Below are 23,095 nucleotides of genomic sequence, written 5' to 3'. Positions count from 1 at the left end.
CACAAAGTAGATGCTATAATGAATTTTGTGTCACACGTGCAAAACTAATATAAACACGTCGCGTTGTGAGGACGTCACACAATGACACCCAAAAAGTGATCGTCTGCTAAGTGTTTGCGAAATTTTGTTTTGTTTTTTATATCAATATAAGCAAGGATAGCAGACACACAAAAAGGATTCAAAGTCTTCCGTTTTTGGCAAACGAACATTTTGTTTTAATAGTTGCCAGGATGTGACGTCATTATCACGCGACCAGACACTTCAACGGTTCCTCATGAGCACGGGACCGATTTCTTTCTACAACAAGTCTTGAAATTGGTGCGTAACTTTTATATATTACAAATTATTACGTTTTAGACTTTTGCTTGACGTTGCGAGAATTATCTAACGGGTTTGTAAGCAGTCATTCGACCTTTGCTAGTCTTAGAAAGGTCGAATTACCCCCGGTGGCTCCGCTAGCTGGTTTGTTGATTTAACTGGTTTCCCTCTTAACTTTATTTGAACCTATCATTGTCCGTAATCAGGTGTGTTTTTGCAATTTGGCTTATCAGGTAGCCAAGATTAATCCCACCGCCGTGGTTTTAGGACAAAATCACTGAAGTGTCCTTCCATTTCAAATTATCGTGGGCCTTCTGCTGGACTACATCGAGTTGCATAAAAATCTTACGGTCCAAAGTTTTGTTATATTATATTATTGCTGTGAACTTATAGTCTCATATATAGAAAACCCTTTTCAAAGAATTAATATGTGAAAATATATGGACCAACTTTGGACCATAAAACTTTCAGGGAAATCGAAAATGGTCAAGCAGAAAATGTTCAAAAAATGTCGTGATCTGACATTGAATAATCCTGCCGGAAAACACCGAGCACAATATTTAAACAATTGGATCTGTTACTCTGTGTGGTCAAGTTTATCCTTTATGCATACAATGTTCAAACACCAAATTTAAAATAATGTGAAGGGTAATGCTAGAGTTAAAATTAGTGTTATTAAAAAGTTATGGGACTTCAGTAGTTAGCTTGTGACTTTAATTTGTAAATACTTAATAAACATCTGTGTTAACACACTTTCCTTTAAGCATTGCTTTATTAGAGAAGCTGTGTGTAATGTTTTGTCGTATTACTACTTTATGTATGGTATGCATGTAACTTTTGCTTTTCAGCATGCTACTTCTGCCAAGTTATTGCAACCTGAAGTTTCTTGTTGACAGTCATGGCAACAGAGGGGGTGGAAAAGACGAGTGAAGATGCTCCAGCAGCTGGAAAGGCCAGCACCAGGTATGACCTGGAAAAGGAGACTGAACTTCGCTTTGAGGTGGAGTCGGGGGAAGCAGCTGAACAAGTTGAACTGGAGCTCCTCACAGGAATGGCTGAGGTGTTTGGCTCCGAGCTAAACCGAAACAAAAAGTATACATTTGGACCAGGCTCCAAGATTGCGGTTTTCACTTGGCAAGGCTGCAGTGTGAATCTTTATGGGAAGCCAGAGGTAAGCATGTGGATGGGAATCCTTGCAGATTTGGGAAAGTTCAAATGTGTCTGTTGTGTTACGTTTTGTCACATCATTGTGTGTTTTACTTTGGGTAAAAAAGGCAAAGCCACAAATAACCATCGTCTTGCTGTCACCATCGCAGGTTGCTTATGTGTCCAAGGATACACCCATGCTGCTCTACCTAAACACACATGCAGCCCTTGAACAGATGAGAAAACAAGCAGAGCGTGACAATGAGAGAGGACCAAGGGTACGTTTGACTGGGGAACTACTTCATTCAGGAACTTGTCAGATCCCATGAATACTTCTTGGATTAATACTAAATAATAAATCGACCCTCAGGTGATGGTGGTGGGACCGACAGATGTTGGGAAGTCAACGGTGTGTCGGATGCTTCTCAGCTATGCTGTGAGGGTTGGAAGGAGGCCAACATTCGTGGAACTGGATGTTGGACAGAGCGGGGTAAGATCAAGTGGAATTATCATTATAAATATCAAACAGTTGGCTGGTATTTAGAATATTGCATATTACAGCCTGCAGACTCAGTTTGTCTTGATTTTGTCCAAAGTAATGCTAAAGCATGTACAGCATCTACTTTGTTTATTTAGCTTTATAGCTGTGATGATCCCCCTGTTGATCTGTCCATGTGGCTTTTTCTGTTTTATCAGATTCACAAGTTCTGGAAAAAAATCCTGGTGTCTGTTTTAATATCTGTACAAAGAAAAAGAACATTAGTCTTTCAGTTGTTTACTGTCACTGGTGTTAATTCAAGTTATTGCAATAAACGTCAGAACATAAAGATTTCTGCACAGAATTGAGAGCACTGAATTGCTCCCTTCATTTATTTAAGGGAAAAACTATCCAAACCTTCCTGGCCTTGTGTGAAAAACATATTTGCTCCTTAAATCTAGTGACTGGTTGTGCCATCATTTCCAGGAAAATACTTAGAAAATACTTAGGTTTGTAATAACTGCGAATAACTTTCACATCACTTTGGAGGAATTGTGGATGACTTTTCTTTGCAGAATAGTTTTAATTTATCCACACTGGAGGGTTTCCAAGCATCTCAATTTGATTTAAGTCCAGGCTTTAAGTAAGCCACACCAAAATCTTTAATTCAGAGGTGGACGTGGTGGCATGTTTTGTGTCATTATCCTGCTGCATAAGCTAAGTGCACTTGAACTGATAGACACCCTCCTTCAGGATTTTCTCATAGAGAGCATAGAGGTTCCATGAATTACAGCACCCTAGACTATCATACTACCACCACCATGTTTGACTGCTGATCAAAATAGTTCCAGTTTTTATCTCATTAGTCCACAGGTCTTGGGGATTATTAAGTTGTTTTCTGCCAAATGTGAGATGAGCCTTTGCTTTATTTTTTGTTAGCAGTGGTTTTCTCGTTTGAACTCTCCCATGGAAGTCAGTTTGTTTCACAACTGTTCTTTTAGATCATAGCATAATGTATTGCTTTTAGCCCACTTCACGTTGTCATACAGGATCTGTATTTCTTGATTCAACAGGTCTTGTAGTAATCATACCTGGGTGTGGCTAGTAAAATTGAGCTCAGCTTTCCAGAAAATGTGGTTAATCATAGTTAGTGATTCAGTTTATGATTCAATAAGGGAGCAGATTACTTTTTCACACAGGTAAGTTTAGATAGCTTTTTTTCCCTTAATAAATGAAATCATCATTTAAGTGGTTTTTTTTTTTGTTGTTTGTTTGTTTGTTTTTTGTTTTGTTTTTTTCAATTTACTCAGGTTACCTTAGTCTAATATTAAAATTTGTTTAATCTGAAACATGTAATTGTGACAAATATACCCAAAATTAAGAAATCTGGCAGCGGGAAAATACTTTTTCAACACAGTGTAAATTTAAAAACTGTTAAAATACCAAGTATTTTTTTTAATGAAAATACTAGTTACTAATTGGAACAATAAGGAAATAGGCGTTCGTGCCTTTGTTGGTAATATAGATTATGAAGCAGTTTGGTCAAAGTTTGTAAATTACAGTATGTCTGTTAATAAAGTATCTATTTTATTCATTTGATTACACTCTATGCTTATTGTAACAATCTGAACAATCCTGAACAGGACATTTGTTTTATGTAGGACACAGACAAAATGGCTTTCTTCATATGATCCAGCATGATTAGTGCTTCCACAGATGGTATCGTGTACCTTAGAATGTTTGTTTTGTTTGTTTTTAATCTGCTTTGGGTTATCTGTTTTTTGTAGATGATCTAAAAAAAAATGCAGTTGTTATCAGTTTGAGTAGTAAAAACAAAAAAAAATCTGCTCCTTCAGGTGTCTGTACCCGGCACAGTGTCAGCGCTCTGCATCGAGCGTCCAGCGGATGTGGAGGAGGGTTTCTCAGTCCAGGCTCCTTTGGTGTACCACTTTGGCTCTACTAGTCCAGGGACCAACATCAAACTTTACAACAAGGTAAAAAAAGAAAGAGTCTAGACCCTTCCTGACATAGTCTGAAGACAAAACTTTAAATTTGTCATACATTGTCTTTACCTGTTGAGCATTTAAATCTTTTTGTCACAATATGCAGCTGACATCGTGCCTGGCTGAGGTGTTTTCCCAGCGCTGTGAAGTGAACAGGAAAGCCAGCGTAGGAGGCTGCATCATCAACACCTGTGGCTGGGTGAAGGGCTCTGGATACCAGGCTCTGGTCCACTGTGCGTCAACCTTTCAGGTGGATGTGGTTCTGGTGTTGGACCATGAAAGGCTCTACAATGAACTCAAAAGAGACCTCCCTCACTTTGTGCGGGTTGTGCTCCTACCCAAGTCCGGGGGAGTCGTGGAACGCTCCAAGGAGTGTCGGCGGGATACTCGGGATGAGAAGATCCGCGAGTATTTCTACGGCTTCCGTGGAGTCACTTTCTACCCCTTTTCTTACGAAGTGCGTTTCTCAGACGTTCGCATCTACAAAATCGGCGCTCCATCCATCCCGGACTCATGCCTGCCACTGGGAATGTCCCAGGATGACACACAGCTAAAGCTGGTGCCTGTTACTCCAGGAAGAGACCTCACATACCATGTCCTAAGCGTGAGCAGCGCTGAGGATGGAGATGAAGGTGCCAGAAAGGGCATAGTGGAGAGTCCGGTGTGTGGCTTTATTGTGGTGACTCATGTAGATACTCAGGCACAGGTGATGAAGGTGCTCTCCCCAGCACCTAGACCCCTGCCCAGGCATACTCTGCTCATCATGGACATTCGCTTCATGGATATGAAATGAAGCAGGCCCTCAGAGGAGAGGACTTGGAGGGAAGACGTCCTGCTGGGTTACCTTTTTATTTTAAGGATATCTTGTTTGTACTTTACAGAGAAAACTATTTAAGTGTTGAAATTCAGAATGCACCAGTTTTTTGGGGGGGGGTTGATGTTAATCCAGTTTTTAGCCTGTTTCATACATTTTATGATTTAATTTCTACTTACTCAACAATAAGATGATAGAAGCAGTTTTTTATACTGAAGATTTTTGGTTTAATGGCACAGAAGATGGAATTAAATAAGACAAAACATTACTCTCCACACCAACCATTGGCCAATTTGTTATGTTAATTATCAATTTTAGCATCAGCTGGGAATTGGTGCATCCCTAATAGAAATTGAAAGCAGCTGTAAATTCTAGACCACACTGTCTGTAGAAAAGGATGTTTTATCAAAGCAACGAAAAAATACTTTTCTTCATAATCTGTTTCATAAAGATTTTTTCCTCTTGAGTAATAAATTTTTAAATGTAAAAAGTTGTGTGTTTGTTTTTAATTACACTCTCTGCCATTGTTAGTATGTGTTACTAACAAACAATGCTTTAATTACCTACATACCCAATATATAATGAACTCAGGATGGAACACACTTAATGAACTTAATTCTAATGCAATCAAACCTGAGAATACTTTGCAGTTTTATAACCTTTCCTAAAGAAATTTAATATGTTTTATTCAGTAGGTTTTCTGTTTTGACAAAAGAAAGGCAAACAATAATAACCTGTAGGCTTCATTAAAACACACACAGTACCAGCATGCTAGGGATTGTTTGGGAGCACTACACTAGCAGGTCATTTAATATTTGTTCTGTAAACACTTACCAGCTTACCAAACCACACTGAGTACATTTGAGACGCAGATGCTCTTTTAATTTTTTAGAGTAACAACACAAATACGTTTCTATGTATGACAACATTAGGAACATGAGTTATAAGCATACACAAAAACAACACTGTGTGATGCATAATATGTGCAAATATCTCTAAGTATATAATAAATAAGTGGTTCAATAATAATTTTGTATACATTTGTTGTCTTTGAATCTTTTCTTGATAATATTTTGAGAGTTTTTTCTGAACCTTTTTGTTATGGCTGAGGTGGTTTTATTCAATTATTTAATTTTTCTTTTCTATTCACTGCCTGCCATATGTAGTGTTTCTTTGCACCTATTTTCTGCATGTCAGTGTTAACCATTTGTCATAACCAGCAGGGTGTGGATTAATCGTAGGTGGGTCTGTTGTGGGGGGTTGAGATGGCCATCTGGAACGTAGATTGTGAATTTTGTGGAAAAGAAATTGTGTAAAACCATTTCAAGTAAAGTGGGTGTACCCTCAAAATATTTTCAGAAAATAGCTTATGGCAAATAAAACTCCTTATTAAAAAAATAAATAAAATTCAGTATCTGGTGTGACTGCTGTTTTCTTTTTAAACAGCAGTTGTTCTCTTTGGTGTATAGCACTCCCCCCCCCCCCCCCCCCCAAGGTATGTTCCAGGTGAGTTGTTTTAAGCATTTTTGGTGGATTTGCCACACTTCTGTGAATTTAGGTTTTAAAGCGGTTTTCAAGCAAAACTTCCTTTTCTTTCTTTCTTTCTTTTTTTCTTTTGCTCCTTGCAGCTTCACTGTTACAGCTGTATTCCTCTCATTCATACGCATGTATTCTATCTTGCTGTTAACTTTCCTCTTCTCTCCACTGCATACCTGCACCTCTCCAGGCTCTCTTCCATCTGCTTCATACTTTCACTACAGATCACAATGTTATCTGCAAACATCATAGTCCACAGATACTCCTGGCTTACCTCATATGTCAAACTGTCCATCACCATTACAAACAAGAAGGGTCTCAGAGCAGATCCCTGATGTAAACCCACCCCGACCATGAACCCAACCAACCCATGATTCACTAACTTTCCGCAAAGCTCTTAAACGAACTCCTTCTATCATCTCAATACACTCTTTCACTGATAAGTATATTTCCATCTCTATTCTTAATCATCCAAACTGCTGCACATCCTTTCCAGCTTAATCTCTCCTTCCTTAGTGTCCAGTGTCATAAGCGTTTTCCTTTACCAACTAGCCACTAGGAACTCCTGTCTACTATCTGTCTCCCACTTTCTTTTCGCTAACCTCTTCCTTTGAACACTACCAGTACTTCTTCATTCCACCATCAATTTTCCTTATCCTTTAACTATTTGCATTATTCACATTTATGACATTACAGTGTAATATTCCTGCTTCAAGCGCAGCGCTTGTTTGTTTTGTGGCATACAAATCGTACTTTACTGTCTTTCAGAAAGTGTATGAAAGAACTCACATGTTCCTAGAACATAATACATAATCTTTTTAGGGTTAATCTATATAGAATTACTTCTAGTAATAAAAAAAAAAAAAATACTGGCCCATCACGCACAGTGTTTTTCTTTTCCCAGAGTCGACGCCTTCCATGTCTGTGATTGGCTGGTTGCCCCACCTGAGGGCTGACGGGCTACTTCCGGGATTCCTACGTCGGCCTAGCAGGCGAGCTAAGTAGTTTGCTAGCGGCTAACTGAAGAAGGACCGAATCGACCCACACCCTACAAGCAAGACACCTCGTGAGTTCGTGATTAGGTGTGTGTTTTACCTCTTCTTTTTAGCCATTTTTCAGGTGAAATTCGCCACAGTTGTCTCGTCAGTTGTTAATGAAAATCTATTTGCTACTGTACAGCTCCCATGCTAGCCAGATAACTAATGTTAAGCTAACTCTTATAGCTGTGGTAAAGGATCGTACAGTGTCGCAAAAAAACTTTCGAGGCTAGGTAAAAGCTCACTGTTTGGTTACCTACTCAGTATCCTGTGATTTCCAAGTATGAGTCGTGTTTTAATCGGTTTTTAGTAGGTCGCACGGGCTACTACTTCTCGGCGGCTTTTGGTTTTAAAACAGTGGTGTGTGTATTTTGATGAGGTTCACGGTATTGGCAGCTGATTATGATAACGTTAGCTGGTCTTGACTGAATCCTAGCACTGCCCTGGCCTGCTGTTTAACGGTTGGTATGTGTAACGTTTCATTTTGAGAGGAAAGTCAAAGTCAGTCTAGGGGTGTAGATTTAAAGCAGACGGCAAAAATCAAGCGCGAGTATGTCACTGTTACTCGGAAAATGTATTAAATTTGCTTGACCGGCCACTTAACGTTGTAGCATGCGATGTGTAGATTGTTGCGGTGACATGATAAGCAATGCTTGACACGGAGATTTTAGGATTAACATGTATTATAGTCGGGGGGGGTAGTTTTGGGGCAAGTGCGATTATTACCTACTGACACCTCTCTCTGCCATTTGTTAGTACGGATGGTTGTTGACGAAAGGGGTGTGTCCAAACGATCAGATTACACTGTTGCTTCGGATCCGTTTTCAGTGTAGTCACAGACTAGTTTTTCTACAGGAGTTAAGGAGTATGAGCGTGATTGTGTGTGTGAAAGGCGTGCATCTTTACCACAGATCGTTGTGTGTTGTTTTCAGTTTCCCTTCGTGGAAGGTATTTCCATCTGACAACCTGAGGGCACTGAGGTGGTGACGGGGTTATGGTGAAATACCCACACTGCTTAAGGCAAGCTTGTAGAGAAAGGAGGAACTTGGTCAGTGAGTCTGGTTTGTTGTGAAATCAAACTAAGACCTTTGGCCTGTGATTTAACAAGGAAATACATTGAAGGCTACCTGCAAAACATTGTAGTATACATCTTTTCAAACATATTTGGTAATTCTAGATTCCACGCTTATGGTATGAGATGTATTATACATTGGCAGTCAGAGATGCAAAGATTTAATTTGCCACCACATAGGACAAAGATAATAAATGTAATGCAAATATAGTGGTTATCAAAAACCCATTACTCTAATCCCGGGTTTCCAAAATGGTCTTCCTAAAGGCAGGTAGGACTTCACTTCAGCATTGCAGGGGGGCTAATTCAGAATTAGGAATCAACCTAATCTCATCCTTATCTTTGGACTGTGTGACGAAGGCAGAGTATCTGGAAAGAGCCCACACAGACACAGGGAGAACATTCAAACTCCACACAGAAAGGTCTCAAACTGGATTTGAACCCAGGACCTTCTTGTCATGAGGCGGAAGTCATCACAAATATTGTTATAGCTACACAAAAAAATAATGAATAAGATTTTAATTTGCCATATTTCTACAGGTCAGAGGGTCTGATTGATAGCAGGAGGGGTAAAAAGATTACTTTCTGTGTGATTCAAACTACTAAATTATAGGTGGCATGCTGTGTTCCAGTGAAGCAAAATTGCAGCTAGAAGTGCCTTCATCTTGCTATATAGACTTTGTGGGACTATTAATGTAGGTGTACTGTGGGAACAAACTGGTTGGACACTACTGATCTGAACCAAGGGCTCATTTAAGCTTTAATTATTTGAAACAAATTAGTTCTAGTCCTGTCTTTGTTCTGCTCATTGAGTTTCTGTGTGATTTATTTTTCTTACAGGGTTGTCCAGCAACTTGAACAAAGAACCCAAGTGTGAAAGAAGAAAAAGAGCCAAAGATCTTTTTTTTTTTTTTTTGTTTGTTTGTTTTGGGGTTTTTGGTTTGTTTATTTGAGGGGAAAAAAAGGTGTGAAATCCATCCAACCATGTGACATCCAAGCTCTACGTGGCTTTCTTTAGGAGACGCAGTATGGGAAAAGAGCTCAATCTGCAGAGAATTTGGAGGTGGAAGACCCAATCCCAGCAAAAAGTGGTGACACCTCGGTGACATACACGGGGCTTCCATGTGGAATGAGTTGGTTTTGTGCCCTTAACGACACAGAGACTGACAACAGGAGTCTCAGAAGATCCAGGGGACTCCACTTGGTTTTTTGAGTTATTTTCCTAGTAAATAAAAGGCTAGACATCTTTTTTTATGATTTTTATTTTCTTTTTAATAGCAGCTTTTTTGAAAACAAATCCCAGCTGGACTTTAGTTTGATGTTAAGCGGCTTCCCACAACTGGTTTAGAACTGAATTTGTTTGTTTAGTTGTTTTCCCCTGTGGACTAAGTTTGAAATGCTGGAACTCTCCCTCCTGCCACTATCCTCCGTTTCTTCCACCCACCCAGTGCCTAAATAAGCCTTCTCTGGAGGATCACAGAAGTCATCAGCAGCTGCTGCGCTCAATCCTCTGCCTGTTCTCCTCCATGTGCTTCTGCTCTCGGCCTGTTGGCTGTACACCCACTACCTCTTATCTCTTTAATTTTTCTGGTCTTTTCATTTTCACTGAGCGGGATAATCAGAACTGAAGCCCAGTGATGGAGCATTAATGTAAACCCTGAGCTGCTCCAGTGTTGTGTGCGTGAGTGCTGGTCCTTTCGCATATATGCACAGCAGTGTTACGGTTGCACTGGTGCCAGGGAGTAACAGTAGAAGATTAGATTTATTTATATTGTTGCACCAAATACAGTTCCATTAAAGCCATACAAAAATATTTATGAATTACCTATACATATTTTTGTATCACACTGCTCTTGTATAGTTTTGCTTTTATAAGCTTCTATTAAGATTATGCACACAAATTAAATATTTACAACAAGCTGTACACATAGCAGTTTGTATATTGCTATGTAAAAAAAAAAAAAAAAAAAAAAAAAAAATCACTCTTTTTAGTGATTATATTAGTACTGGGAGACATTTAGTTTCTGGACACAGAAAACCCCTCATGTTTCCCTTTAGTTGCTGCTTTGCATAGTGTTGGTTTTCTTTTCCAGTCAGTAGCTATGGCCCCTCCTCCCAGACGAACACCACATTTGCCATTTTGACCTGGAAAGCATCCCTTTACAGCAGGTAGACAGTAGATAGCTACCTCTCTCTGTCTTCCTCCACCCTCTCTCTATCTCTGATGCCTGGCTTCAGCAGTGGGGGGGTTGGGGGAGGAGTAGGTGGCGTTGCTTCTGCTCCCCCCGTCCATTTCGACCCAGCCGGTACGTCCCGGTATCTGCAGCCACCACTTTCCTTGTCGGAGCCACGACGCTCTTCTTCTGCTTCACGTGAGTGTTTCTTGGTTTTGTTTCATATCAAACATGGTTTTATAGGGCCTACATGTGTGTACATACACATGTGTTTGTACATGCTGGAGCGATGTGTAAACATCAACATGCATTATATTCAGTTTTTTTTTTTTTTTAATTTTGCTGTTCTTTTAATGTTTATTCATTCAAAGTAAGTTGACAGCTTTTCAGGAACATTTGCTCATAGTTTATCGCAGCCACACCTGTCACCTCCCCAACACAAGCACAGTCTCCTATTTCTGCCACTGAGCAGCTTCTGTGGGCAGTTGCTTAGCTCGCACATAAGCTTATAAGAAGTTGATGATGGAGTGTGAAATGTTACTTGGTTACTTTTTTTCCTTTCCACATCTTACCACTAAGTGTGGGGATTGGTGGAAGCTTGTCTAACTGTAATTTTGTTTCCATCCTACTTAACACTCTCCAGGTGCCCATGGTTGTCAGAGCATTTGTCCTCTGTCATTCCTATATATAATGCCGTAATCTTCCTCTTCACCCTCGCCAACTTCTGCATGGCCACTTTTATGGATCCTGGAATCTTCCCCAGAGGTAAACTTCTAGAAAGTAAAATGTCACGTCCTAATAATGCATGTGCAATACTTTTAAAGTACATGCAAAATAAGACTATTTGTTGGAATACTCACTGCCTATAAAGTAATTTAGAGAGACCCTGTGACATGATTATTAGGTTATTATGATACAAGTTTAATCTCAGGTTGTGTCTGTTGCCTGCAGCGGAGGAAGATGAGGACAAAGAGGATGATTTCCGTGCTCCACTCTATAAGACAGTGGAGATCAAAGGCATCCAGGTGCGCATGAAGTGGTGCTCAACGTGCCGCTTCTACCGACCACCGCGCTGCTCGCACTGCTCAGTGTGCGACAACTGTGTGGAGGTACATAATTATACATTTATCCCTGCTTAATAATGTTGACTGGGTATTCTTGTGGCTCAAAGTTAGAAATGAATTAGTAGTATCACACAGCTATGAGTGAACTTCATTAAAAGTGGGATAATTTTTGTAATTATGTATGCTAAAAATCTTTTAATTAAAATTTCTGTTGTTGTCTTGGTTATGCTATTTCATTTTTAACCTATAAACTAAATGGCAGGGAAACACAGTCTTGGAAAGCTGTTGTTTCTGTGATTTTTAAGCACTTAATCTAATAAAATGACCTAAATTATTGTTATATATTCATGTTTAAAATGTCATTCAGTTTTAATAGCAAGTCCTAATTTCACAGTGGGCTTCTATACACTCCTGTGTGGTTTGACTACACAGCCTAGATCTGTCCTATTCTTAGTTTTCGTGTGTGTGTGTGTGGGAGGTAGAAATTGTGTGGACATGCGATTTTGATGTACTGTAGTTGTTGCTTATCCTTATCGTTTCCCTCTCAGAGATATCTTTTAATCTTCTTATTTATTCTTAGGATTTTGATCACCATTGTCCTTGGGTGAACAACTGCATTGGTCGGAGGAATTATCGTTATTTCTTCCTATTCTTACTTTCTCTCACAACCCACATCATGAACGTATTTGGCTTTGGCTTGGTTTATGTCCTGCACCACCAAAAGGAGTTGGACACGCCAGGTGCTGCTGTTACGTATCCTTTACTTGGTATAAGTCTGTCATAGAAATGCACAACACATTATGGAACTCAAACACAAAACACATCATTGGAATAGATTTTCCTGTGTCTTATGACAGGGGTTTTTCTTTTTGTGATTTCCTTGACAACCCTCCCACCAGTATGGGTGTGATGTGTGTGGCTGGCCTGTTTTTTGTCCCGGTCGCTGGTCTGACTGGGTTTCACATAGTGCTGGTGGCTCGTGGTCGAACCACAAATGAACAGGTACATACCAGAGGTGGTTGTGCAAATCACGGTCTGCATCACTGAGATAAGTCAGGCATGCTTTACACTGGTTAATGTGTTTTTGTTAGGTATGCAACTGTTTTATCTCTCTCCCTCTACGTAGGTGACAGGGAAGTTTCGAGGAGGCGTTAACCCTTTCACCAACGGCTGCTTGAGGAATATTACGCATGTACTCTGCAGCTCCCAAGCCCCCAGGTCAGCAATCTTTCTTCTCTGCACTCATCTGTTTACTCCCCCCGTTTAACACTCGGCTCTGCAGTTATTCCTTTTCCACTACCTCTTTCTTTCCATTGCGCTCTCTCCCCCCTTCCACTTTTCCACCCTACTCTTTTATAGTTCATTCTGGTCTGTTGAGGTAATTAAATATGTAATGCAGACCTTTGGCGTGAGTGGGTGATGTGTTGGTCAACAGAGCTGGGTTATATCTTTTTGATTACATGTGTGTGTTATAGATACATAGGCCGTTGGCGGGGCCGGCAGACGGTGGAAGTTCAGCCACCTTTTCTTAGACCTGCTCTCACTGAGGCTCAACTAGAAGCCAAGGTCTTGGACAACGGCATCCAGAATGACCGACATAGCACTAGGGTGAGTTATAATGAATTGAACAAACACATGCAGTCTGTACAGAGAAGTCTGGATATAACAGCTCCACAGATATGCTGTATGTCTATATTATTACTGTGGTATGAGCTTTAGAAAAGAGAAATCTGGTGCACATGTAAGCATGTCTTTATCTTTAAGAATACAAAGTAGAGCATTGTACAAAATACAACAGGAGGTCTCAGATTTCTAGATATACACAGTTTTGTGGGGGGTTGTGAAAATCTTTCATCAATTTGAATTTCATGTTTAAATATTAAAAGGTCAGGAGCAACACAGAAACTCCGTCTGGTTATTAGCAGGCAGCTCATGTAGTTTATATTGGTGCTGCAGCTGCTGGAAAGCAGCAGCAGGTGTAGTTTTGCAGACCATACTATTAGTAGAGATTTAATAACTTAATAGTAGTGTTCTTCTTCTTTGTGTTATTTTGTCAGAATTTTCCAACTATAACCTTGTGTACACAATGAATGTGTACTCCAGAGCTCTTTAAAAAGACAATGGTAGAATATGAGCTTTGAGCATTTCTTGGTGTCCTGCTTTTAAAAGAATAGTTCATTATATAAATTGTGAATCTTTAAGTCAGTTCAGTTGTGGTCGAAGGACTGTTTAAGAGAGCCTGTTACAACTCCTATCTAACCAAATAAGGGGTCTAAAGCCAAGTCAGTGTATAACCGCCATTAACTGAGATGACGGACTCGTTACTGATCATGCCAAAATCAATGACGCGTTCAGGGAATATTATCTGAAGCTTTATTCCTCTGAATCTCCCACCGACCACTCACTAATGACAAATTTTCTTAAAAGCTTGGACTTTCCTGGGCTTGCAGACACCCACAGAGAGATGTTGGATGCACCATTTTCCAAAGAAGAGATTAGCGCTGCAATTTTCTCCTTACAGTCAGGGAAGTCCCCTGGCCCAGGCAGCTTTTCAGTAGAATTTTTCAAATCATTTGCCCCACAGCTCGTACCCCTACTCCACTCGGTTCTATCTGAATCATTCACACAGGGCACACTGCCAACTTCCTGGTACGATGCTTCCATAACTTTTAATTGCGAAAAAGGGGAAAGATCCAACTGAGTGTGCGTCATACAGGCCAATTTCGCTTTTGAATGTTGACTTTAAGATCCTAGCCTAGCTAAAGCACTGGCCCATAGGTTGGAAAGGGTCCTGCCAGCAGTCATATCTGAAGATCAGTCTGGCTTTGTTAAAGGATGCCACCCCTTTTTCAACATCCGACGCCTTCTTAATATCCTGCACACGCCGTCCAATGACACTCAAGAATGTGTTCTTTCCCTTGATGCGGAAAAAGCATTTGACCGTGTAGAATGGAACTATTTATTTGCTGTGCTGGAAAAATTTGGGTTCGGTCCCAATTTCATCTAATGGATCAAGTACCTATACTTGTCCCCTGTTGCATCTGTTTGCACTAATAGCCAGAAATCAAAACCCTTCCAAATTAAACGAGGCACACGACAGGGTTGCCCCCTTAGCCTGTTGTTATTTGATTTAGCTATTGAACCCTTAGCAATGCTTTTTCGAAGCAGTAAACTTGTCCAGGGCATACAAAGAGGTCAAACTGAACACAAAGTCTCTCTCTATGCTGACGATTTATTGCTTTTTATTTCAAATCCACATACTTCCCTACCGTCTATATTGTTACTACTCACGCGTTTCAGTCAAGTCTCTGGTTATAAATTAAATCTCTCCAAGAGCAAACTTTGTCTATTAAATGAAGACGTGTTTCAAATGGATTTGTCAGGTTTCCCAGGCAGTTCACCTACCTGAGTATTACAACTATAAGAAAGTATAAACAACTTCTCAAAGCCAACTTTTTCACACTACTGAAGAATGTCAAACAAAGCCTTCTACAGTGGTCACCCCTGAACACAACTCTGGTCGGACGAATTAATTCAATTAAAATGAATATCTGTCCTAAATTGTTATACTTATTTCAATCTTTACAAGTCTTCATCCCCACATCTTTCTTTACAACTCTAGATTCTATAATCTCCTCTTATATTTGGAAGGGTAAACGACCTCTGGTAGCCAAGGTACATTTACAGAAACCTAAGATTGAAGGAGACCTGGCACTCCCCAACTTCCGCTTTTACTATTGGGCTGCCAATATTCGGTCCCTGACCTACTGGTTAAAGCCTGGGGAGGGGGTGGGCCCCACCAGCTGGCTGGCAATGGAATTAGACTCAACTCAGGGTATTTCTCTTGGGTTCTTCTCTTCCTTTATCCATGGACAACTTTACATCTAATCCGATAATTCAGCACTCCCTCAGGGTGTGGGCGCAGTACAGGAGACATTTCAATCTTAATCATTTTTCACTTCAAAGCCCCATCCTTTCAAACCACCTATTCCTCCCCCCAACTTTGGACAACTTGTTTGGGGTCTGGTTTAGAGCAGGTATTATTTACTTTAAAGATCTCTTTATACACAGTAAATTAGCATCATTTGATCAGCTGTCAGAAAAATACAGTCTTCCCAAAACTTTTTTTTTCTTTTTTTTCTTTTTTTTTTTTTTTAGATATTTACAACTCTGACATTTTTTGTAATTCCACCTCTCCAATTTTCCAGAAGCTCCAGCTGCTAAGTTACTGGACAAGCTCCTTAATTTGCTACAGTCAGGAAAAGGTGTAATGTCTCGCATCTATAATAAACTTTGCAGTGTAACCCCAACTCCTATTGTAGGCCTCAAGTCCACATGGGAGAAGGAGTTGGGTATATCTATGACGTCTGGGACTCAGTCCTTTCTCTGGTAAATTCTACATCACTCTGCGCCCGTCATTCCCTATTACAATTCAAAGTAGTCCACAGGGCCCACTTATCTAAATCCAAAATAGCTAAGCTTTATCCCAGTTTAGACCCTCGCTGTAACAGGTGCGGGTCTGATGATGCCAATCTAACCCACATGTTTTGGACCTGCCCTGCCCTGGCAAATTTTGGGGAGGAGGTTTTCTGCATTTTGAACAAGACTACTGGCCTGAATCTAGCTCTCAACCCCCTACTTGCTCTCTTAGGTACAGCGGGAGAGGATGATAAGTATATTCCCATAGCAAAGCGTAGGGTGCTGTCTTTTGGTTCCCTCCTGGCTAGGCGTGCCATTTTGATGAGGTGGAAGGCTGCTGCCCCGCCTCCCATGTTCAGTGGCTTGATGATCTCATGTCGTGCCTCAGTCTGGAAAAGATCCACTGCTCCATCCAGAACCAAAAGGGCACATTTGATAAAATTTGGGGTCTCTTTCTGAAAAACTTCTCTAAACTTCAACTTAAGGATGTTCCAGCTGACTAACGGATTTGCATTTCCATAGAGGTCTGATATCTGTCTGTGTTAATGGGAATGTGAAGCTCAGTGATGTTGCAGCTAACTTCTGTGTGGTTCTTAAGGAAAGGGTTAGTTAATATCATAATCCCTCCCAGGTTGTGGCTTTTGTTATTTTGTTGGGTTTTGGGGGGTTTTTGTTGTGTTTTTTTTTTTTTTTTTTTTTTTTTTTTTTTTTTTTTCTCTCTGGCCTTTTTTTTCCCCTTTGCTTGTTTGTTTTCCTCTTTTTATTTACCAATGTTCTTTTTTTTTCTTTGTAAACTGTGTCCACAATTACTCAATAAAAATATGTTGAATTTGAGAGAGGGAGAGAGAGAGAGAGAGACTATCCCCGTGCAAATGGGCACAGTGGGTCCTTTTAGGGCTTCATCTGCAAGAATACAGTACTGTGCCAAAGTCTCTGATACCTTTTTATTTATTTATATTTTGCTTTCTATAAGCCATATTTAATAAATCATAATTTTAAGCCATTTAACTCTGACCTATGACTCTTTAAGCATAAAAAGGTACCTAAGTATTGTGCCTACTCATAACAGCTGACTTGGGAGAAGGAAGTTTAACTTCCATCTTTAGGTACTTCTTTTTTAGCAGCCTCGTAAAAATAGAAATTCTTTAGTTGAATCTATGAAAATACCGAAGATAACACTGATTGACAGGCATTAAATAATGTACAAGAACTGGAATGAAAAATCAGTGATGACAGGTGTCGTGAAATTTTGGTTCAAGAGTTGTTGAGCACCACTAGCTGAAATGCATGTGAATGGTTTAGGGCTGCATTTCAGCTAGTGGTGTTGGAGATTTTGTTATAATTAATGGAATTATGATTGCAGGAAAGAATTGCAAGATATTAAGCCAACATGGAATACTTGTGGAAAGCATCTTAATGGTAGTGGCTTCAGTTTTGATAGTACTCCCAAAGACACTGCAAATACAGTAAAAATGATCTGGATTGAAAAGGAAACAAAAAAACAGCAGTGTGCTACTATGAGTCATGAATTGGTCTCCCCAAAGCATGGAACACTACATGTGTTTATGACGAGTGGGATCATCTTGGCATAGAACAGATCAAAATGCAACCAACAAAGAAGAGTCCTTCAAGAAGCCTGGAGAACTGCTCCTCAAGACTACTTAAAGAACATACTAGAAAGCTGCCTGTGTTGAATAATAAAGGTCATTGTACCAAATATTGACTTTAAAGCTTGTTAGTATTACCATGTATCACTATCTATGTTGTGAAAGTTTGTGTGTTTTGAGAGAGGTGTGTGTCTGTCGCGATTCCATAGCATGGAGGGCAACACTCAGAACGTTCAAGAGTCTGTGTGATGAAAGATGCATTCTTTTAATTAATTAATTTATTATTTATTTACATTTTCCCCTCTGTAATTGGGTGTCAAACTTTTTTTTTTTTTTTAATGTTTGCTTATGAGAAATGACAATTCACTCCCAGAGGATCCTGAAATTGTCTGCAACGTTAATCAGATATCAAAACCTGGAAAATGTTACAGATGTAGCTCTCTGTTCCAGGCAGTCCAACCACTGATTTCACTGAATGGCTTTTTGTTTTTGGCCTTGTCTTTTCCAGTCCAAGAGCAGTCTAGATCAGATGGAGAGCCAGTCAGCGGATGCAGAGGCTCCACCTCCTCCAAAGCCAGAGCTTCGTTACCCTGGCCTGCCCCGTGCTGACACAGAGGGTGAGATGCACATAAAAATGTATAACTGAACCTAGGATGCCACTTTGTATGACAGAATATGCAGAGAGAGTTCTTAGCTTTTGTGTGAATAGATGAATGTTTGTTTTCTAATCATAAACAGACCTTGTTCAAATGTCACTTTTGGTTTCTTGTCACTCAGAGAGCAGCTTGCTGACTGAAGCACCACCTACGCCATCAATGTATAAGTACCGGCCAACCTACAACAGCCCAGGGAGAAACCACACTGCACTCACACATCCCAACAAGGTAGATCTTAGTTTACAGACACCTTAAAGTGCTCTGTGTAAACCATGTACGAAAAGGAAAAAATAGCTGAGAGTGAAGTTAATTACATTTAAAACACAGACATAATCAAATCAAAATACCATCTGCACACATCCTTGTTGATTTATACATAGCTTAATGTGGAAAAACTCACAGATGTGCTCAAGCTTAATGCGTGAAACAGGGGAAGCGTTGGTGGCTTATATGCCCTCCCCGTCTAAATCCTTAATGGTTAATACATGCCCCTCTTTTTTTTTTTTTTTTTACTTTAAATTGTTCATTCAGTGGCCATCGGTTGATCAGTAAGTCTCAGTACGTGTGTATACCTGTATCCCTTTGGCTGTCTCTGTGTGTTTGAATGGATCTGTCCTTTTCCCCTGAGACTGCATTGACTGCAATGTATAGTTCATGTTCCATATGTTTTTGTATTTCCATTCATATGTTGGCACACACAGTCTTTGACATGCAGTGTTAGTGCTTGTTGAAACCAGTCAATATTCCCAATCCAGTAGTGTGATGATTGAGTAGAGCACCGGTCAAGCATCCAGTTCTCCCCACCACTCTTTTTTTTTTTTTTTTTTTTTTCCTGTTAAAAATCTCTACAAAATTGCTTTCTGTTCTCTGCTTTCTGTTCCCACGGCAAGGTGGTAATTTTCATCTTTCTCCCTCCCCTCTTTACTCCTGCTTTCATCTTCATCACACTTTTCCTTACCCTCTCCCCTTTGGTCTGTTTCTCCTCCTCTCTCCTCTTCAGATGATCCGTGGAGAGAGTCTTGACTCTCCATCTCCTTCCATCCTGCAGTCCAGCCGCCAACCTAGCTACCGCTCTGAGCCGAGCAGCCTGGATGGAACCACAGTGGTGGGGGGAGGTGTAGGGGTGCGCAGAGGGGGAGGGGAAAGGGGTGAGGGCCCCGGAGGCCCTGGCGGGACTGCTGGTGGGGTGTTAGGGGGCATGTCAGGTTACTCCCTGACTGGGCGCTCCTACACCTCCTACCCATCCTCTCTGGTTCTGTCCACTGGCGGCTCACACTCCTCCAGCCTGCGCTCAGCACACACTGCACATAACCCGCTGGCCACGCTCCATTCAGAGGGCACCACAGACACCAGCTACAAAAGCCTGGCCAATCAGACACCTCGGAATGGCAGCCTGTCCTATGATAGCCTGCTGACACCATCCGAGAGCCCAGAGTTCGAGTCAGCCGCCCACGAGCTGTCACCACAGAAGCCTCATGCTCCATTTCCCTCTTCAGCTGTAAGGGGCCAGACTGAGGTGGTGTCACCCAGTACTCCGCTGCAGGGCTACACGTCGCCCTTTCTCTCAGCTCAGATTGCCCAGCAGAGGGAGGGGCAGCTGCTCCAGGGCTCTGCCACTTTCTCCTCCCCTCACAAGGCCTACCTGCGTGCTGTCAGCCCTCCCCTTCCCTCCTCCGCTGGGCCACCTGAGACCCACTACCTGCTTCAGCATAACCAGGACTTCTCTTCCCGTCCCCCTCGTAACCCTTCCTCCTCATCCTCTTCTCCTGGGGCTCGATCGCTCGAGCCCCCTGTCTCCCCGCCTCCTCGTGGCCTCTCCCTAGGCAAGTCCCTGCCTTACAATATGGAGGCAGGGCCTCAGCACAAGCCTCGACTTGCAGGAGGAGGCGCTGTGCTGGGAGGGGGAGGAGGGCAACAGGCTACACAGTGAGTAGTGATCCGTCGCCAGATCCGTCAGCCTGCTACTCTTCTTCCTCCTTCTCCTTTTCCTACTCCTCTTCCTTCCTGGTTTGTGTCAGCCCTCCTCTTCTTCCATGATCTGTGTGAGTTTTCCTTTTCCTCCTTCATGTTTTACTTACAGTCTTTACCTGTTTAGTGCTTGAATAGTAAACTGTAAGTCTTTTTGGTTTAGTTGTTGGAATGTGACACGTCTGCCCATGCTGCTGTTTTGTCTTGTAGCCTTTTGTCTTTTCCCTGTCCTCACTTAGTGTAGTTACCGAATGCCTTACAAGATCTCATGTAAAGAAACGTCTGTGGTTTGTGCTTTATTTTGGAAAAGAACCACTCACCTGCATCTCCCTCTCTTCTCTCTCCTCTACCCTGATGTGGCTCCTCCCCTCCCAATGGCTGTCCAATCAGATCCACCTCTCGCCCAGTCTTGGCTAATCACACCACATCCAAACCAGGGGGAGGGGTGAAGAAGGTAACCGGCGTCGGAGGGACCACATATGAGATATCGGTTTAAGTGACAAACATCCCACATGAGCTGCCACAAGGACAGGAGAAAGTCACTGGACAACTTCCACTTGTCTTTTACCTGAGCTGGATATTATTCATGACTGCAGGCTCCTGCTGTGCTGGACTAAGGGAGCAGGCCTGTCTGGTACTCACTTTATTATCTTTGTAATGCCACTGGCCAGTCTTCTCTGCCAGCCTTTCAGATTTGAACAAAGAGTAACTGGGGACACTGGTTCATTTTTCACAGGGATCAATCGTCTCCATTTAGCCACTTTGTGAGCCATAGACTGATGCGACTGTATCATCACGGCTGGGTACAGATATGTCTATAGAGCACGCATAGCTAGTCAATGATTTGCCATTTTACTTTGGTACATTAGCACACAGAGTATTGACAACAGTGTCTGACACTCATAGAAAGGATGGCCTTTATCCAGTGGATGTAAAACTTTAAGAGGGAGGATTTCGGACTGTTGACCAATAATAATCTCTGAACGGACCACACAATCTGTATATTGATAAGAATCATGGAGTAAAGAGTCCAGTCTATAAACACAGTATCATTTTAGTTTTATAAGTCTTTTTTTAAATATTGTTTTATATAAATGTATACAGATTATTGGGTGAAATCGTCAGGTATTGGAGATGACTATTGATAACGGTGGCAGTTATACTGTATGTAATTATTCATGAAAGCGATTTAAAAATAAGTTGCCTGTTGATAAATGATGGCTGCATCAGCCATTCAAAGTTTTTGCTGGAGTTTTCACTGTCCAAAGAAAAAGATGATGATGATGATGATGATGATCCTTTGGTGGACACCTGAAGTGGCAAAAAATTACAGGTTATTTTTTTTCTTTTCTTTCTTAAAAGCCACAAAGAAATGTTAATTCTCACAATCGCAGCACAAGCATCTTTGTGGAATGTACGCAATGTTTATGCTAGAGACATTATGCAAAATCCGTTTGTAGCTTTAAGATCATTGTATGTTTTTTTTGGTGTTTTTTTTTTTTTCTTTTTTTCTTCTTTTCTTTCTGAGAGGTTTTTGTCTGTCAGTCAATCAAGATGCTAGCAACCTTATACCTTTAACAGATGGCCAGCCAAATAGGAGCAGCGGGGAAGGGCTTATTTATTTCACCAGTGGAAAGAAACTTTGTAGTTCTGGACATGATTTCAAACCAGTCCCAGATAGTTGGGGTTTTTTTTTTTTTTTTTTTTTTTTTTTTTTAAAGAGAAAATAGAAACTATGGTTATATTTCATTAAATTTTAATGCCATGCCACTGAATATGTGAGAGGGACTGGTTTGAAATTGGCGAGTGTGTTCGTTGGGGTTTGTTTATTTTCCTTGCCTTGAGACCATTAATAGTGAAGCATGTTTTTATTTTTTTTCTAATCATTTTAATTTTTTACACTTTTCTTAAAGTATTTAGAATTTGCTTCATTTGCTTTTTTTTCTTGTTAGGAAACACTTCTCACTTTGATATGCACAGCCATGTTAAGAAAGGGATAAATCAGAAGAGGAGTGTGTTTGTTTTTCACGATTGGGCATTACAGAAAGCTTATTTATTTATTTTTTTCTGTCAAGGCCCACAGCAGTGTTTGCAGAATGTTAAAAGGAACATGGCACATCATTTTGGGGGAGAAAGTACATGCTTGAAGCACACAAATATCACTGTTCAGTACGAGTTTTATACCCTACCAGGGCTGTGTCTTCAGTGTGCATGTGACTCTGAAAAAAACTTTATTTTTTGGTTCATTGATGCTTCCCTGGCGTGCATTCTTGTGAGATTATTGTCAAACGCCCATCCGGTTTCTGTGCGAGTGGTATCCAGAAAAAAAGCATCACAAAAGGCACAAAGCAGCCGTCGTACAGAGAAATAAAGAGAACCTGTGTTGACTTTTTTTTTTCTTCCCGCTCTGGCCAAGGGATGGTGGCCACTGAACAACCTGAACCTATGTGCGTATAGCAAGTAACTTCTATGTGAGATAAAATATTGCTGTTGTTGGCTGTGATGAATGGAACGAGTTTCAACTATCTGTAACGAGAACATTAAAAAAAATTCCAAAATGGCCTTATAAAGAATTTTTAAAAAGATGTCTTGTCAGAATAAAAAGGTCAAACTGTTGAAAGAGAATGTGTCTTGGATTTTATCAATGCACGCAGGCTTACTTTGTTTCACCTCAAGCTTTTACTTTGGCTTTTTTGACACAAAAGTAAACAAACCAGTCAATAAATACAGGCAGCAAAAGAACCAATGACACGTTCACAAAAGTGGAAAAGAAATTAGCAAAATCGTTTTTGTTCGTCAATAA

General features: G+C 40.7%; 2 protein-coding genes across 4 annotated transcripts; both read left to right on the top strand.

The window, feature by feature from the left end:
* Positions 1 to 147: 147 nt before the first annotated feature.
* On the top strand, positions 148 to 5,249 carry clp1 (cleavage factor polyribonucleotide kinase subunit 1). 2 transcript variants are annotated; one of them, XM_013270983.3, is made up of 6 exons: positions 148 to 318; positions 1,167 to 1,489; positions 1,635 to 1,742; positions 1,835 to 1,954; positions 3,799 to 3,936; positions 4,052 to 5,249. In XM_013270983.3, exons 2-6 carry the CDS (start codon positions 1,217 to 1,219, stop codon positions 4,736 to 4,738), a joined length of 1,326 nt encoding a protein of 441 aa, XP_013126437.1. In that variant the 5' UTR covers positions 148 to 318; positions 1,167 to 1,216; the 3' UTR covers positions 4,739 to 5,249. The 2 variants fall into 2 exon arrangements, with proteins under 2 accessions (XP_013126437.1, XP_003444745.1); XM_003444697.5 differs by having other exon boundaries at positions 149 to 318; positions 1,215 to 1,489.
* Positions 5,250 to 7,225: 1,976 nt separating this feature from the next.
* LOC100693694 (zinc finger DHHC-type palmitoyltransferase 5) lies at positions 7,226 to 22,917 on the top strand. Of its 2 annotated transcripts, none has more exons than XR_003222262.1 (12): positions 7,226 to 7,377; positions 9,245 to 10,776; positions 11,222 to 11,343; positions 11,530 to 11,687; positions 12,223 to 12,395; positions 12,542 to 12,644; positions 12,769 to 12,860; positions 13,118 to 13,250; positions 18,177 to 18,285; positions 18,446 to 18,552; positions 19,325 to 20,366; positions 20,683 to 22,917. XR_003222262.1 is itself a non-coding variant. In XM_005467612.4 (12 exons), the coding sequence occupies exons 3-12, from the start codon at positions 11,307 to 11,309 to the stop codon at positions 20,786 to 20,788; spliced, it is 1,944 nt and encodes a 647-aa protein (XP_005467669.2). In that variant the 5' UTR covers positions 7,226 to 7,377; positions 9,245 to 10,776; positions 11,222 to 11,306; the 3' UTR covers positions 20,789 to 22,917. The 2 variants fall into 2 exon arrangements, 1 of the variants encoding a protein (XP_005467669.2); XM_005467612.4 differs by having other exon boundaries at positions 19,325 to 20,250.
* Positions 22,918 to 23,095: the final 178 nt, after the last annotated feature.

The sequence above is a fragment of the Oreochromis niloticus genome, linkage group LG2, assembly GCF_001858045.2.
Source record: "Oreochromis niloticus isolate F11D_XX linkage group LG2, O_niloticus_UMD_NMBU, whole genome shotgun sequence".
NCBI classification, from domain to species: Eukaryota; Metazoa; Chordata; class Actinopteri; order Cichliformes; family Cichlidae; genus Oreochromis; species Oreochromis niloticus.
The sequence above is the reverse complement of the archived record's forward strand: the minus strand, read 5'-3'. Positions and strand labels throughout refer to the sequence as shown.